Below are 14,257 nucleotides of genomic sequence, written 5' to 3' on the forward strand. Positions count from 1 at the left end.
AAAAAAAAAAAAGTGGGTTTGGGTGGTGGGTAATCGTCCGGTTTCGAATGAGCGCTCAGCGTTCTGAATGGTGGAATTCATACGTCAATCAAACAGACGTAGTTTTTCTCCCACGTAGTGAAACGCCTACCAAATATATGATTGGATCTGTTGACAAACCCAACTCCCCCCCCCCCCCCCCCCCGAAACTCTTTGGGAAAAAGAGAAAGTCGTTGTTGGTTACCTGATGAAAACCGTCCACGGGAATGTTAAACTATATAGCTGTCGGCATGGACATGGCGTGAATTAACGCGCGTAGCGGTGTTCCATCACTACGTTTCACGGGTACGTGCATGCAGGGAACCTCATGAAATTTCCTCGTGAGAAACACTAGGTAAGCTATGTCTAAACAAAATATAACTATTATATACGTTTATTTAAATTATTCACATCATGTTTTGATGGTCGCTAGTTTTCGCGTCACTGTTGTAGTAGTGTACAATGACTTCGTAATAGACCGTTGCCATCAATGGACTGATGGTACCAACCGGTGTTGTACAGTGTCTATGAGCCATCATTGTTTCATTAGTACGCTGCAAGTGATGTAGTCTTTCAGTTGCCTTAAAAGCCGTCTAGCAAAATATTTCAATATCAATATTGTTTTAATAATCATATTTCATGAAACTGAGTTTAGTTTCATTCATATATTTATATTGAGGAATTTGTTTGAGACATAGGCTAATGTTCGGTGTTCGTTGTGATAAGTAATTAATATTTACAACAATTGATATGATAATTGATCTTTTCAACAAGGGGCACCAAGCAGAAAGAAAAAAAAAATAGGGGTGACAAAGGCTTATAATGACTGTTTGAATTTGCAAATGTCAGCTCGCACCTCTGAATATTTTTAAAACTTCTTTAAAAAAAAAGAAAAAGAGGCATGTAATGGGGAAATATAATACTTCTCTTATAAGCTGCAGTAAATGTTGATGTGGTTAAGATACTATACTACTATATATGGAATGGTATATGCTTGCCCACTTATTTTGAAATCCCCAGTGTTTACCACAGCCGAAAGTGACAAAAATAAGTCTGTGGAAGCCAGTTTATAGTCATCCTCAGCATGTTTTGCAGTCTTTTTGCATAGACGCCAGCTGGGTAATGAGAGGTTATTACACGGAGCAAAAAAGCCAGGCTCTCTGTCGCGTTTGTCTGCTATTAAAGATTAACATCCGTCATTCTCTTTTATCTGTTTTCCAACGACAGCACTGGAAAACTTGGGTTGTATATGTGTGTTTTTCTATTTGGGCGAGCACAGCGATACGCCCACTGCCCACACTGGTCCAGCTGGGTTCAGCCTTGGAATATTTCAGGTGCTGGTTAGTGGCAAAACATCTGGGCGTCAACACACCCTCTTTGTCTGTACTGACATTCCAAACTCTCTGTGATGTAGGCCTAAATGCTGAATAAAATGTGCTATTGTACATTCGTTTTTTCAGTGATATCAGATGTATGTTTGCCTTTCAGAAAGCAGGCAGTATGGCGGAAGGCGAGGAGACCATGAGTCAGGAGGACTGGAAGGACAAGTGTATGGTCCTTGAAGCTCTGCTCATGAAGTTCAGGGTTCAAATCATCAAAATCCGAGAGCTTACTGCTGACAAGGTTGGTTGGAGCACATTTCTTTTATGTACATAAATACTGTGACAGTTGTCGGTATCGTTTCTGGTAGTCATTTAGAGGTAGGATGAAGCACTGTATATAGTCCGGTATATAGTTAGAATAGAACTGCCCACTCCTACTTTTGGGGGAGGATGAATGAATAGCCACCTTCAAACCTAATGAAAATGCACAAGAAGAAACCGGGAACAAACATGAGTACAAAGATTTTTTTGTTCTGGTCACTGTAGTTAGAAAATGGTGAATAATAGGGGTGTTAAAAAAAATCGATTCGGCGATATATCGCAATACTACATCGCGCGATTCTCGAATCGATTCAATAATAGGCAAAATCGATTTTTTTTTTTTTTTTTTTTTTTTTTTTTAGGATTCACACCTTAAGCATGGAAGAATGTTATATGAACGGAACATTAAGCCTTAATATTTTATTTTAATGCTGTTTAAACATGAAACAGATTACAACCTCTATAAGACTGAAATTTCAGATAAATAAATAATACATTTTCATATAAATCTTACACTCTACAAGCTTACTGATTAGTATTTTCTAAATTTGAATGAAAAAAAATCGCAACAATCGACTTATAAATTCGTATCGGGATTAATCGGTATCGAATCGAATCGTGACCTGTGAATCGTGATACGAATCGAATCGTCAGGTACGAGGCAATTCACACCCCTAGTGAATAACAATGTTATATGACACTATCCATAGTCTGCTGCTTAGAAAAATATCAATTTTGTGATATCCATATGCTGCCACAGACCTTACTGCTGAGGATTCTTTTTTGAAGTATATTATATGAATACAGTATTTAACTAAACGGGCAACAAAATGGAAACGGTGAATAAAAAATAAACTGCTAGTGAAATGAATTGAGGATGCTGGTTGTTGGAGGCTCATCACTGCATGTTATTAATAGCAGTCCCCATATGCCATAATATTTGAACAGTATTGGGATTACTCAATTGATTGGATTTTGATTGTCGTTTGACTGAAGTGAATGTAACAACATTTTCAGTTCTGCACCAGTTTTTAACTGTTTTCAATTTTACCAATCTCATTCTTGATGAAAATGTTAAATGTGTATAATTGACACATAAAATGCTGCTATAGACGTCATGAAAAGTAACAAAAATAATGATAGGACCCGATTTAAATGTATAATAGCTGTGTATGATAATAAATCATATTTACTGTGGTTATGTAGACTGTAAAAAAAATGGCCTTGGTCATATGACATGAATCACAGGAAGAAAGGCAGTTTCAACCACCCCTCCAAACTGACCAGCAGCACTGGGCTGGCCCATGCTGCTCAGTGGCCTAGATCTGAAGCTGTTCTCCAGGGAGCTTTAATATAAACAGAAGTCTCACCACATGGTTTCACCATGCACTACTACATAATGGGATTGATTCAACTGAAGACAAACTAGAAACTGTATACAGCAAAAGTGAGATGCATGTAAACATCTGGTCTGGTAAGTGTTTATATTTGTCTCAACAGAATAACTTTAGCCTTCTACAATGTATTAGAAATTTATTACAGTACTTTGTATCCCACTGAGGGAATTAACCCAGGCAGAGACTTTTGCTGTGTGGATCAGCTTTATTTGGGTCAGACTCAAACTGCAGTGTTCCCCCATATAGTCACAAATCAAATTCGTAAATTGACCTATTACAGTTTTTATTAACATTATTTTTTGAACCATTACAATGTTGTGTGTGCTTAGGCCAAAGCCCTGTGTGATCGAACAGTAGCACTTTGATGCCATCTTGAGGTTGAGGTGCCCAAAGACAATCATAAACCTTTTTTGGGTGGGGCGTCAATTAGCAAAGGATGACTATTTGCAGCAGAGCTTGAAGAATAGATAGTGGGATAGTGAGAAAACAATGGCTCTTTTAAATATTACTTTTAACACATTCACTGCCAGGCCAGCAAAAATGCATTGCATCATTTGACGACTTTTTCCGTCAAAGGCAGTGAATGAGTTAATCGGATCAGAGAATCTTTCTCTGTATTTTCTGAGCTGTTGCCATGCTATTGTCATACAAAGCAGTGCCGCCCAGGGGAGTTTTACGATTACAGAAGTCTGGTGTTTAAGAAATAGCACATTTTGCTGAAGAATGGCATGTTGTGTGTACACATTGATCAATCTCATTCACAATCACATTTTGTTTCACATCGCAAACCACATTTGTGACACAAATTTCTTGTATAGATATCTTTGATTCTGAAAGGGAACTCAAAGTTTTCGAACAATATGTACTCATATTGAAGAATGTAGTCAGTATATTGTTATCAAGTCAGAACAATGTTCAAAAGGATCATTTAATTGTATGTCATAGAGTGTGTCACAGTCTAAAGGGCTTCTCAGAAAAAAATGTTCAATTCTTAAATAGTCCCCTCGCTGCCCAGGCCAAACTGCTGATGCCATGAGGTCATCCAGTCCCCTGCTTTGTTTGGTCACTACTGCTGAACAAAGTCTTGTTATTTTAAAACTGTGTGCTAATGTATGAACAGAACACCTTTGCAACCCCCATCTGTATCTGTGGTGATGGGCTTATAAAAATGTTGTTGTTGTCATCAGTCCAAAACATATTTCTGAAACTTTCTTTCTCTTGTGCACAAATTCTCTACTGGCAATTACACTCATTTACTGTCTCCAAGCAGACTTGGCAATGTAATGAAATCCTAGAAAGCCTCTGAAAAATGATACATTGAGAATGAGGGCATGAAAATAAAGTAGAAAGAGGGAGGGAGGGGCCTGTTGTAAAGAGTGAGCTCCCCAAGGGAGGAAATAGCTAGTTTAGTGAACTGCGTGTTCATGTGTGTGTTTAAGAACAAGGTCATTTTGAGTTTGTTGCACGTGTCTGTTTCGGTCCAATCAAATTTTGCTTCTTTTGAATCTTGCAGCCTTCTCTCGTCAACTAATACACTTGCTGTTTTCCTCTGTTTTTTTTTTTTTTTCCCCATTGACAATATTTTCCAAAACGTGTCGATGCTAGTGGGCTTTCCTTTGTAGACTTTGAATGTTTTTGTGTTTTTCTTGAGTGATCTCTTCATTTCTCTTGGCCTGCTTCCACATGACAAAGTCATGCATCTTAGGTTAAGCAAAGCTAACCAATGTAACTTCGACCAAGATATAAAACTCTATCTGTATCTATATGAAATTGGCCGCTAGTTGCAGTCATTAAATCCAAAAAGAGCATTTCTCTCCATATGTGCGTCAACAAACGTCCTCTTGTAATTAACTCACATTATAACCACTACCATATAACTGCCGGCAGCAAACGTTTAACTGACTTTTCCTGCTCTAGTTAGAAATGTGGTATTTCTTCCTACACCACAACAGAAATCCTAGCAAGTCAAATGCTTTCATATGTTTGCATTTGAACATTCTCATTGGCCCTAACACAGCCTAAAACCAAAAGTAGTGTGGAACCTCTAAGGGAGAACACTTTTTTCCTGGAACACTGGTCAGGTTTCCAATTTGTTTAAATTTAGATTACTTTTTTTTCCCAATTCTCATTGGAATTTCTAACATAAGTTAAGCTTAATCTGTCAAACTGTTTGTCAATCATGAAATGTTAAAGAAAAAAAAGCCAAATACAACTTGTATGTGTCAGTAACATGGTTCATGCTGCAGTTCACTTTTTGATAGAAGTGTCACATGTTACAGTGTGATCAGGAGGCAAGGATCCAGTTCTTCCATTAGCATCACCCACAACCCATTGAACTGGTTTTCATCTTACCTCACCTGCCGCACTCAGTTCGTCCAACTCAAGTCCCTTAAATCTGTCCCCTCCCCTGTTACTTCAGGTGTGCCTCAGGAATCTGTACTTGGGCCCCTCCAATTTAACATCTATCACCTCCTCCTCGGCAATATTTTCCCTACACTCAACATTCAATTTCATTGCTATGCTGATGATACCCAACTTTATCTCTCCACCAAACCCTTTCCACTCTACCACCCACCTCCCTTACAGACTGCATCTATGAAATAAATGGTTCAGTCAAAATTTCCTGCAATTAAACAGTAACAAAACTGAATTCCTACTCATCAGTACCAAAATCACCCTCTCAAAAACAGCCAGTCTGTGTGAAAATATTCAAACTCTACATTTTATGGTGTTTTGTGAGCATTCAATATTAATAAGTCCCAGCTGGTGCTGCATCATTTTCGTCCTCAACCCGTAGGTAATATTTTTCAGGGGATGTGTGTCATAGTGGCACAGAAAGAGGCTTTGTGAGCTGGCTGTGGACGGGGGAGGGATGGCGGGAGTTCAGGAGAGGTTGGACACAGAGCGCCAGTTGTGGAATTCCAGGAATGGAAGTTCCATTTAGATCTGAAAAGGGAGTCGTCTGCAGAGGTGCCAGAGCACTAACGTGAGGTTATGGCGCTGTGGCAGAGGTGGCATATTTGTTGTGCCACACCAACCATGTGAATAATATTGTTTAGAATGTTTAATCGAACCACCATGAAATTTCTCTGTTAGTCATACTAGAACTGCACAGGATATGGTACATGCACTCTTGAACTAATTTGAGAATGAGAAGCATATGTTAAGTCTGGTGTCTGTGTGCGGTTGTGCATTTTATGGCGTATGTTTCGGTGTGTGCGTGTGTGTGTGAATTTATAAAACGCCGTTAGTGCAATGATGCCTTGTAATTAGCTTGCTTTTCTCTGCCAGATGCTATATCTGCTACTTAGAATGGCGTGTGTGGCTTGTGGTACGGTGACAAGAGGAAGAGTGTATGTTGCGTTACACTCATCATTTTAACTCTCTTACTGCCACACGTTATCAAAACGTTATCATTCACGTCATCCTTGAAAACATTCTATTTCATCAGATTTTGTCGTCTTTCATTGTAATTTGATACATGAGCAGCCCATTGAAGAGATACAATGCTGCCATCTGGTGGCCATAGTTAGTGAGTGTTTTTGATTCCACAACCCATTGACCAGGCAGCGCTGCACTTAGATGTTGCACTGCTCATTGATTAGAAAAAATTAACAAAACAAAAAAAACGTAGTTGACGTCATTTAACGTTTATGGTGGCATACATTGTGATTATATTAATCGTGATTAAACGTTTTTGGCAGTCAAAGAGTTAATGTTTGTTAACAGCTAACAAAATTATTTGCTTTACATTTAATATTTAATCTATCTAATAATAAGAATATCTTCAGAGCTAGACCTTAACTAAACCTACCTGTACATTCTTAATACCCACTTCCAAGACCAATTGTGGGCACATCCAGTGACATAATCTCATAAAGCCATGTTGTAAGAAACATTTCCTCTAGCTTTATATACTGACACGAAATGGAGGTCAAGCGGCAGAAAAGGCCATGTGTCCAGAGAAGGCCGGGTTTGTGGAAACTATGAATGGCTTTGGCAGGGTGTGGCTGCTTCTCAGAACAGGGAGTTCAGTTTGTTGGTCTGAGAAAAAGGAGATTGAAAGTGGGAGCACGGCCACAGCCTGTACACAATGCATCTGAATGTGACTTGCTGCAGTACAAATGTAGCTGTATGAAATATTCTTGTAATTATAGGATTTAGAAAAGGGGTGTCCAAACGTTTTCGTTTGAGGACTGCATACATAAAAATGGAAGGATTCAAGGGACACTTTAAATTCTTCAACTTGAATTTATTAAACACGCTAAAAGCAAAGCAAGCAATTATATAATGTATTGTTTATATTTTCTACAGTAGTTATTTTTGGGGAAAACTGCAGCTTTCTGTTATTTGTGGTAAGGCAAATAGTTTATCATGGTTTTGGGGTGGCCGACAGCCTTGTATCCCTCTAGACTAGATCCACTCCTGTAAAACAATAGCCAAATCCCATCTCCACATTCAGAAGAAAAAAAAACAAGAGCAAACTGTAGTAACATTTTGACAACATTATTATTGTTATTTGGGGATCCATCCATCCATCCATCCATCCATCCATCCATCCATCCATCCATCCATCCATCCATCCATTTTCATATCCACTTATTCCTCACAAGGGTCGCGGGGGTGCCGGAGCCTATCCCAGCTGGCTTCGGGCAGTATTCCAGAAACATGCATGCTGAATAGGGCAAAGCAATTTAGGAAAATAATCTAATCGTGACCAAACCCCGTATTATTATTATTATTATTATTATTATTATTATTATTATTATTATTATTATTATTATTATTATTATTATTATTATATTTTTTGTATTAATGGTTTAATTATCATCTTGTTCAATTTGTTTATCCGATTTTAAGTACAAGATATTAATTATTAATTTATTTATTTATTATTATTATTATTAGTAGTAGTAGTAGTAGTAATAGTAGTAATAGTAGTATTAATTCAATCTCTGGTGTATTAACCTTATTTATTGATTGATTGAATAGTTATTTTATTATTATTATGATTATTATGATTATTATGATGATGATTATTATTTTTATTATTATTATTATTATTATTATTATTATTATTATTATTATTAATTCAATCTCTGGTGTAATAACATTTATTGATTGATTGAATTATTTTTTATTTTATTATCTGTTCTTATTGCTGCTGGACATGGAAATTTCCCAGAGGGAGCCATCCCAAAGGGATCAATAAAGTCAAGTCTAAGTCTAAGTCTAAGTAGTATTAATAATGCATTCACTTTTTAATAATTTTTAAAGCACACATCACACAAGTAGTCAATTTTCTGTTTCACAGATTCAACAACTGGAGACGCAAGTGATTGATGCGGAAAAACGAGCTTTCACCGCTCAGCAGCAGGTAAGTCGGCAAGCGGCTTAATGTGGACTGTATGGAATGTGCTCTTGGTAGGTTACCTGTGCATAACTTCAGGCGCAGTGGATGGAAGAGAAGCTGAAAGCGGCAGGCGGTCAGCCTGAAAACTCTGAGAAGCTTTGGTTTGAGCGCTGCCAAGAGCTACAGGCCTTAGTGCAGGAGAAGGACGATATCATCACTAAGCTGGAGCAGCAGTTGGAAGAGCAGGTAGAATACACACACACATACATGCACACCCACACACAGTGAGATATTGGTACATTCGGAGTCAGTACGTAACAGCCAAATGCCCGACTGCAGAAGGGCATGCTTTTGGAATATTTTGTATGGAGGCAAAAGCACACCTGTAGACATTGGGGAACCTGGCAGCAACCCTGCATGCCGACAGACAAGCATTGACGTATGAATGTGTGTGACTGGGTGAATGTGACGCATTGTAAAGTGCTTGGAGCACTTTATGATATACATTCGATCCATTTACCATTTACATACAAGTATGCTTGCCTCATTCACTCTCAGCCATTTTCACACAAGCAATCTCCTTCAATCCCGGCTGTTTTACTGGATTTTGACTGATTTTGCAAGGCCTACAGAATATTGTGTTCTATTGATATAAAATATGGAAAGATTAAAATCTCTTATGTCATCAGGGGGAAAAAAACATATTTCTATCTGTTTCCGTTTTGCAGCAGTTAGCTTTAGAATATAGCTAAGTTTCATCATTATTCACAAATCTATTTAGAATTTTGAGTAATTGAGGTTTTTTTTTCAACATGGTCTGGGTTGATCTCCTTTACTCTGCTGCCACCTTCTGGCCATTTATGTAATAACTACCATTACTTCAACCGTTCTTTGCAGTTGAAAGGCTGCATCAAAGCCTTCTAATAACGTATAAATACGTCTTTGGGACACTTAAAAAATAGAACATTTTAAATATGTTTTTGGGAGCAAATGAGTTACTAAAAATATTGTGTGATTATGTCTATATACAATATACAATATATATAGGTGTGTGCTTCTGGGACCTGCCTGTTGTGTGTGTATTCTTGTATCAGAAACAGTCAAGGCTTCAAGATGCCAAGACCGTGGAGGAGAAAGCAGCAAAGATCAAGGAATGGGTGACACTGAAGTTGTCAGAGGTAGCACAAAAAATGAAACACACAAATAAAATTGATTTCTAACCTATAATATGGATTTTTTGACATGCTCATTTTGTGACTTGACTAGAGTACAATTACCTCCACTAAATAATGTTTCTTCCACAGTTTGAGGTACAGAACGCTGCACTAAGAGAAACCAACAAACAACAGGAAGCTCAGATTGGCGATCTCAAGAAGAAAATGGATGGTCAGTATGAGATCCAAGGTTACTTGTTATTTATCTGTTAAAATATGCTACATATATCATGTATTGGTCATTTTTCAGAATTTGAGCAGAAATGTTCCGGCGGACGAGCAGTTCTGTGCAAGCCGGGTGAAGCTCACCGGGTTAGCAGCCTGACATTTGGCTGCTTCCAGGTGAGAGGAAAGAGTGCGCAGGTTCTGACTGGGCCTGTTCCCTCACAGAGGAGTCTCAGCACAGAGGAAGAAAGTGAAGGTAGGGTCAACCTTGGTAAGAATGCTTTCTATAAAGAAGCTACTGCTATGAATAAGGCGGAGGTCAGGTGGGTATGTCTGTAGATTCTCAGTCGTCCAGGTCATGGTGATCGCAAAGGTTGAATCAAGGCAACTGTACTTATTCTTGTTTGCTGAAGATGTTTCACGTTTAAACCAAAAGGCTTCTTAAGCTCTAAATTAATTCTAAGTGTGGAAGTAGAAGTTCCGTGAGTGTGGTCATTGGCCAACAATAGCGTGGTTTACTCGTATTGTGGCATTAAAGGGATAATTGCTAACACATTGTTAAAGTCAGGGAATAGGTGGTGCCTCAAAATCCCTGTTTTGAGATGGCTTTTCTAGTTGGACTTTTCTATCTTCTTTTACACATTTTTGAAACCGGTGGTCCTCCCTATCCAGAAATTTGACATTATTATCCTTTGTTGGCACAAGATCACTGAATTACTGATTGGAAGGTCAAAGTTTCCTGATTGTCATTACTAGGGATGGACGAGTACTGATACAAGGAATTGGTATCGGCCTGATTTCAAGGTATCGGGACTAGTCGTGACGACAGTCGATACCAGTATCAGTTGCTCTCTTGTGGAACATAAGGAACATAAGGCACACGTGACAGATGGCCATCAATTATGTATTGAATTAAATTAATTTTATTGTGTGTTCTATACAAAATATGGAAATTTATTAATACATTAAAAAAATTCAAATTTACATTATATATATATATATATATATATATATATATATATATATATATATATATATATATATATATATATGTATGTATACATACTGCAGGTCTTTAAAATGGTTTGTCATTGTATTATACTGGAAAAACATGCGATATGCGATATAGCTGTTGAATATTGCAATATTTAACATGAATGTAAAGAAATAATATTTTGATTATCAAGTGAAAGAATAGCATTTTTTCATGTGGCAAAACAAGCAAACTCAATGTGTTCTAAATTAATTGTAATGACCCTAGAAATGTTCAACTATTTGATGGTGAGCCACATTTAATTTTGCGTCTGACTGGTCAAATTTAGATAAAAGCAAACAATTCTAAACATTTTACAATATGCATATTGCATGGGCCAATATTGCGATATCGATATTTTTTTATATATATTGCCCGGCCCTAGTATTTTTTCAATATTGTACAGTATGTGTCAAAAGTACGAGTGATATAAGAACTTGGTATATTTTATTTTACTAGGTACCATGAGAAAAAGTAGCTTGTGATTGTATATAAAATAAGTCATGCTATATCCTCTTGTTTACTCTTTAACAGACAATCAAAGTAAGCAGTCAGCCGCCTCAGGCACAGGTGTCACAGTCCAGAGACCAGATCAAACCGGACTTTTGGGTTCCCGTCTGGAGGAGCATGAGAACATTCATTCGTTGGACTTTGGAGTGAGCCGACCTGATTCTTATAGCGTTTCGTCAGTGCTCTCGAGTGCTGAAGTTGGAGGAGGGCGTGAAGTCAGAGAAGGAGGCCTTGAGGTCAGTCGCGCTGGCAGCGAGGCCTACCTGACGGCCTCGGATGACAGCAGTTCCCTGTTCGACGACGACATGCAGCGAGCGGAGCGGCCAAGCTTCAGCATTCTAGGGGTGTCGGATGGCGCACTACGGGAGTGTAACATGAAGGAGGACTGCTCATCTGAGGAGCTCAACAAGCGATTCCAGTCACAGAGACTTGACTCGTCATCCTCATCCAGCGAACTGAACACCCCCAGCCCCGTCGTCACACCAGCTCTCACTCCCAAACGACCCAACCCGCCCCAAGACCTGCGAGATACCCCTGCTTCACCCAAACAACCCAGACTGCGGACCCCAGCGGGATCGGAGCTGACTCACACAGCTATGACCAAGAAACACTTGAGCCAACCGCCAATCAGCACGGAGGCAGCACACGGACAAACGCGTAACGCCCTCAGCATGCTGCGCTCCTCCCGGCCGCAGGAAACCGACCTTGACCAAGTGCAGGAGGTCGATATGGAAACAGGCAAGGATCCGTCCCTGCAGACCCGCCCCGGCTCTCGCGGGAAACCCGCAATACTTTCCCTAAAGGCCACACCCGTCCCTAGTGGTGGGTGTTCAGAAATAAACTCAGACAGTCACAGCTCACCTCCTACACCCCCCTTACACAGACTCCCCTCTTGGGTAAGAATGTCATTTCTACAACAACAAAAAGACTAAATTTACTGAATTTTCATTTATTTATTTATACAGTCTCATTTTAGTTTGGGAATTTTTGCTCTATAATGTTTTCATTTATCATTCAAATGTCTCCATATCAAGGCTTGGTATAGCTCAATGGGTGCACAGTGTACGTAAGAAAATCAGTTAGTTGTGGGATTATGATGGTTATTATTATAGTTATGTTGGTTTAGATGTAAATACAGCAGTGCTTCTCAATTAGTTTTTGTTACGCCCTCCCCGAGGAAGAGAACAATAGTTTGTGCCTCCAGCAACTCTCCACCACAACTATGAATAAGTATAATTTGTAGTGATAGACCGATATGTTTTTCAGGATCGATACCACTACTGATTATTAGTAGCCAAGGAGGCCGATAACTGATATTTCAAGCCGATATTCATTTGCAGTAAAAGAGTGTCAAATAAAAAAAAAAAAAATCTTTTAATTTCAAACATATAAAGAATAGACATCTTTGTTTAAAAATTATAACAAATTGTAGGCAGTTTCCGGGGTCATCAGCCTGTGTTAAGGCACCGGTAAATTAAAAACTAAGCAATTAAATAACTCCCTAAAATTTTCTACTATAATTTACGTTTTTCAAAATGTCAACAAAATTTCTTAATTTATATATATATATATATATATATATATATATATATATATATATATATATATATATATATATATATATATATATATATATATATATATATATATATATATATATATATTATTGTTATTATTTATTTATTTATTTTTCAAAATAAAAAGTCTTTGGAGTTGTCAGTGTCAGCATCATCTTTTATAAAGTGGAAATTTAAATAAATCCATAAATGAAATGTTCTCTGTATATCAAAAAAGTCATGTGAATATAGCTAATTTTAGGTTTTCGTCAGGGTTCGTAAAAGGTTTCAAAAAATCTTCGCGGACAGTGAAAAATTGTTTGAATATGTTTGAAATGTCAAGTAAAAACTGCCTGTGAACATCATACAAATCCTGATGAAATCCCCAAATTTGCTACGTTCGCAAGCATTCACCGCTCAGTGAGATACCAGCTTTTTTTTGGCCTTAAGATTCGTAAAAAGGCAGATGCCGATATTTGTCAAAATGCCAAATATCGGCACCGATAATCTGCCTATCCCTAATATTATCTATAAAATTGTTTTAAATACACCTCTGCAGATAAGATAACGCTCCTTCCGCACTAGTTGACAATCAGAGCAACACTGCCACCTACTGTAGTGGATGTGAAATTACACTTTATTCAAGTACGTAAAAAACAAACAAACAAAAAAACATGTTCCTTTAGGTCACACACGCCCTCCTCCTGGCATCGCAAAATGGGGGCCCTCCCCTTATTTTATGCTGTGGTTGGTATATTAACGTGTTTACGTATGTCTCCAAAGGAGAGTCGCATCTACGCAGTGGCAAAATCAGGAATCAGGCTGTCTGAGACATCATGCGCGGATTCAACTAGCAAAGGTAAAGGCAGCGAGTTTGACACTCATGATGACCAAATCAGGTTCTGATATATTTACTCACTTTTATCCGTTTTGTAGACCCCTCTCTGCAATCCTCCGATCCTGCCTTTGTAACATACACATCCCTCATTTATAAAAATATGACCGCACCAGTTTACACTACTCTGAAGGGGGTAAGTAAAAACCATGTGCAACATTCCATTTTGTGTGTTGTTCAAGTATATGTGTGATTTGTGAACACCAAAATCAAACCTCTTGTCTGTGCAGAAAGCCACTCTGCTGAGTAACAATCCATACTTAGATGAGTCATCCAGTTCTGAGGAGTCATCCAGTTCTGGAGAGGAAGATGGTTCCTTATGCAGTTCCCACACGTCCTCCAGCTCACACAAGGACAGCAACCCAGGCAGCCCACGCTCTCTCAAAAGAGGTACGCATCACTTAGACTGGAAGGAATAACATCAACATCAGCAAATGAACAAAAATGATCAAAACTAAAATCAGTTGATAAAA

At 38.3% G+C, this 14,257-nt stretch overlaps 1 protein-coding gene across 3 annotated transcripts in view; it reads left to right on the forward strand.

The window, feature by feature from the left end:
* The first annotated feature begins 219 nt into the window (after positions 1-219).
* plekhh2 (pleckstrin homology domain containing, family H (with MyTH4 domain) member 2) overlaps positions 220-14,257 on the forward strand; it is a 29,573-nt gene continuing 15,535 nt past the window's right edge. The window contains exons 1-11 of one of the 3 annotated variants that reach the window (XM_077496157.1): positions 220-373; positions 1,507-1,641; positions 8,373-8,435; positions 8,508-8,657; positions 9,506-9,589; positions 9,716-9,797; positions 9,876-10,046; positions 11,358-12,229; positions 13,673-13,748; positions 13,826-13,920; positions 14,015-14,174. In XM_077496157.1, the coding sequence (XP_077352283.1) occupies positions 1,519-1,641; positions 8,373-8,435; positions 8,508-8,657; positions 9,506-9,589; positions 9,716-9,797; positions 9,876-10,046; positions 11,358-12,229; positions 13,673-13,748; positions 13,826-13,920; positions 14,015-14,174 (1,876 nt within the window). In that variant the 5' untranslated portion in view covers positions 220-373; positions 1,507-1,518. Of the gene's footprint in view, positions 374-1,506; positions 1,642-8,353; positions 8,436-8,507; positions 8,658-9,505; positions 9,590-9,715; positions 9,798-9,875; positions 10,047-11,357; positions 12,230-13,672; positions 13,749-13,825; positions 13,921-14,014; positions 14,175-14,257 lie in introns of those variants that run through there. The other 2 variants (XM_077496158.1, XM_077496159.1) reach the window with 2 other exon arrangements.

Source organism: Festucalex cinctus, chromosome 14 (genome assembly GCF_051991245.1).
Source record: "Festucalex cinctus isolate MCC-2025b chromosome 14, RoL_Fcin_1.0, whole genome shotgun sequence".
NCBI classification, from domain to species: domain Eukaryota; kingdom Metazoa; phylum Chordata; class Actinopteri; order Syngnathiformes; family Syngnathidae; genus Festucalex; species Festucalex cinctus.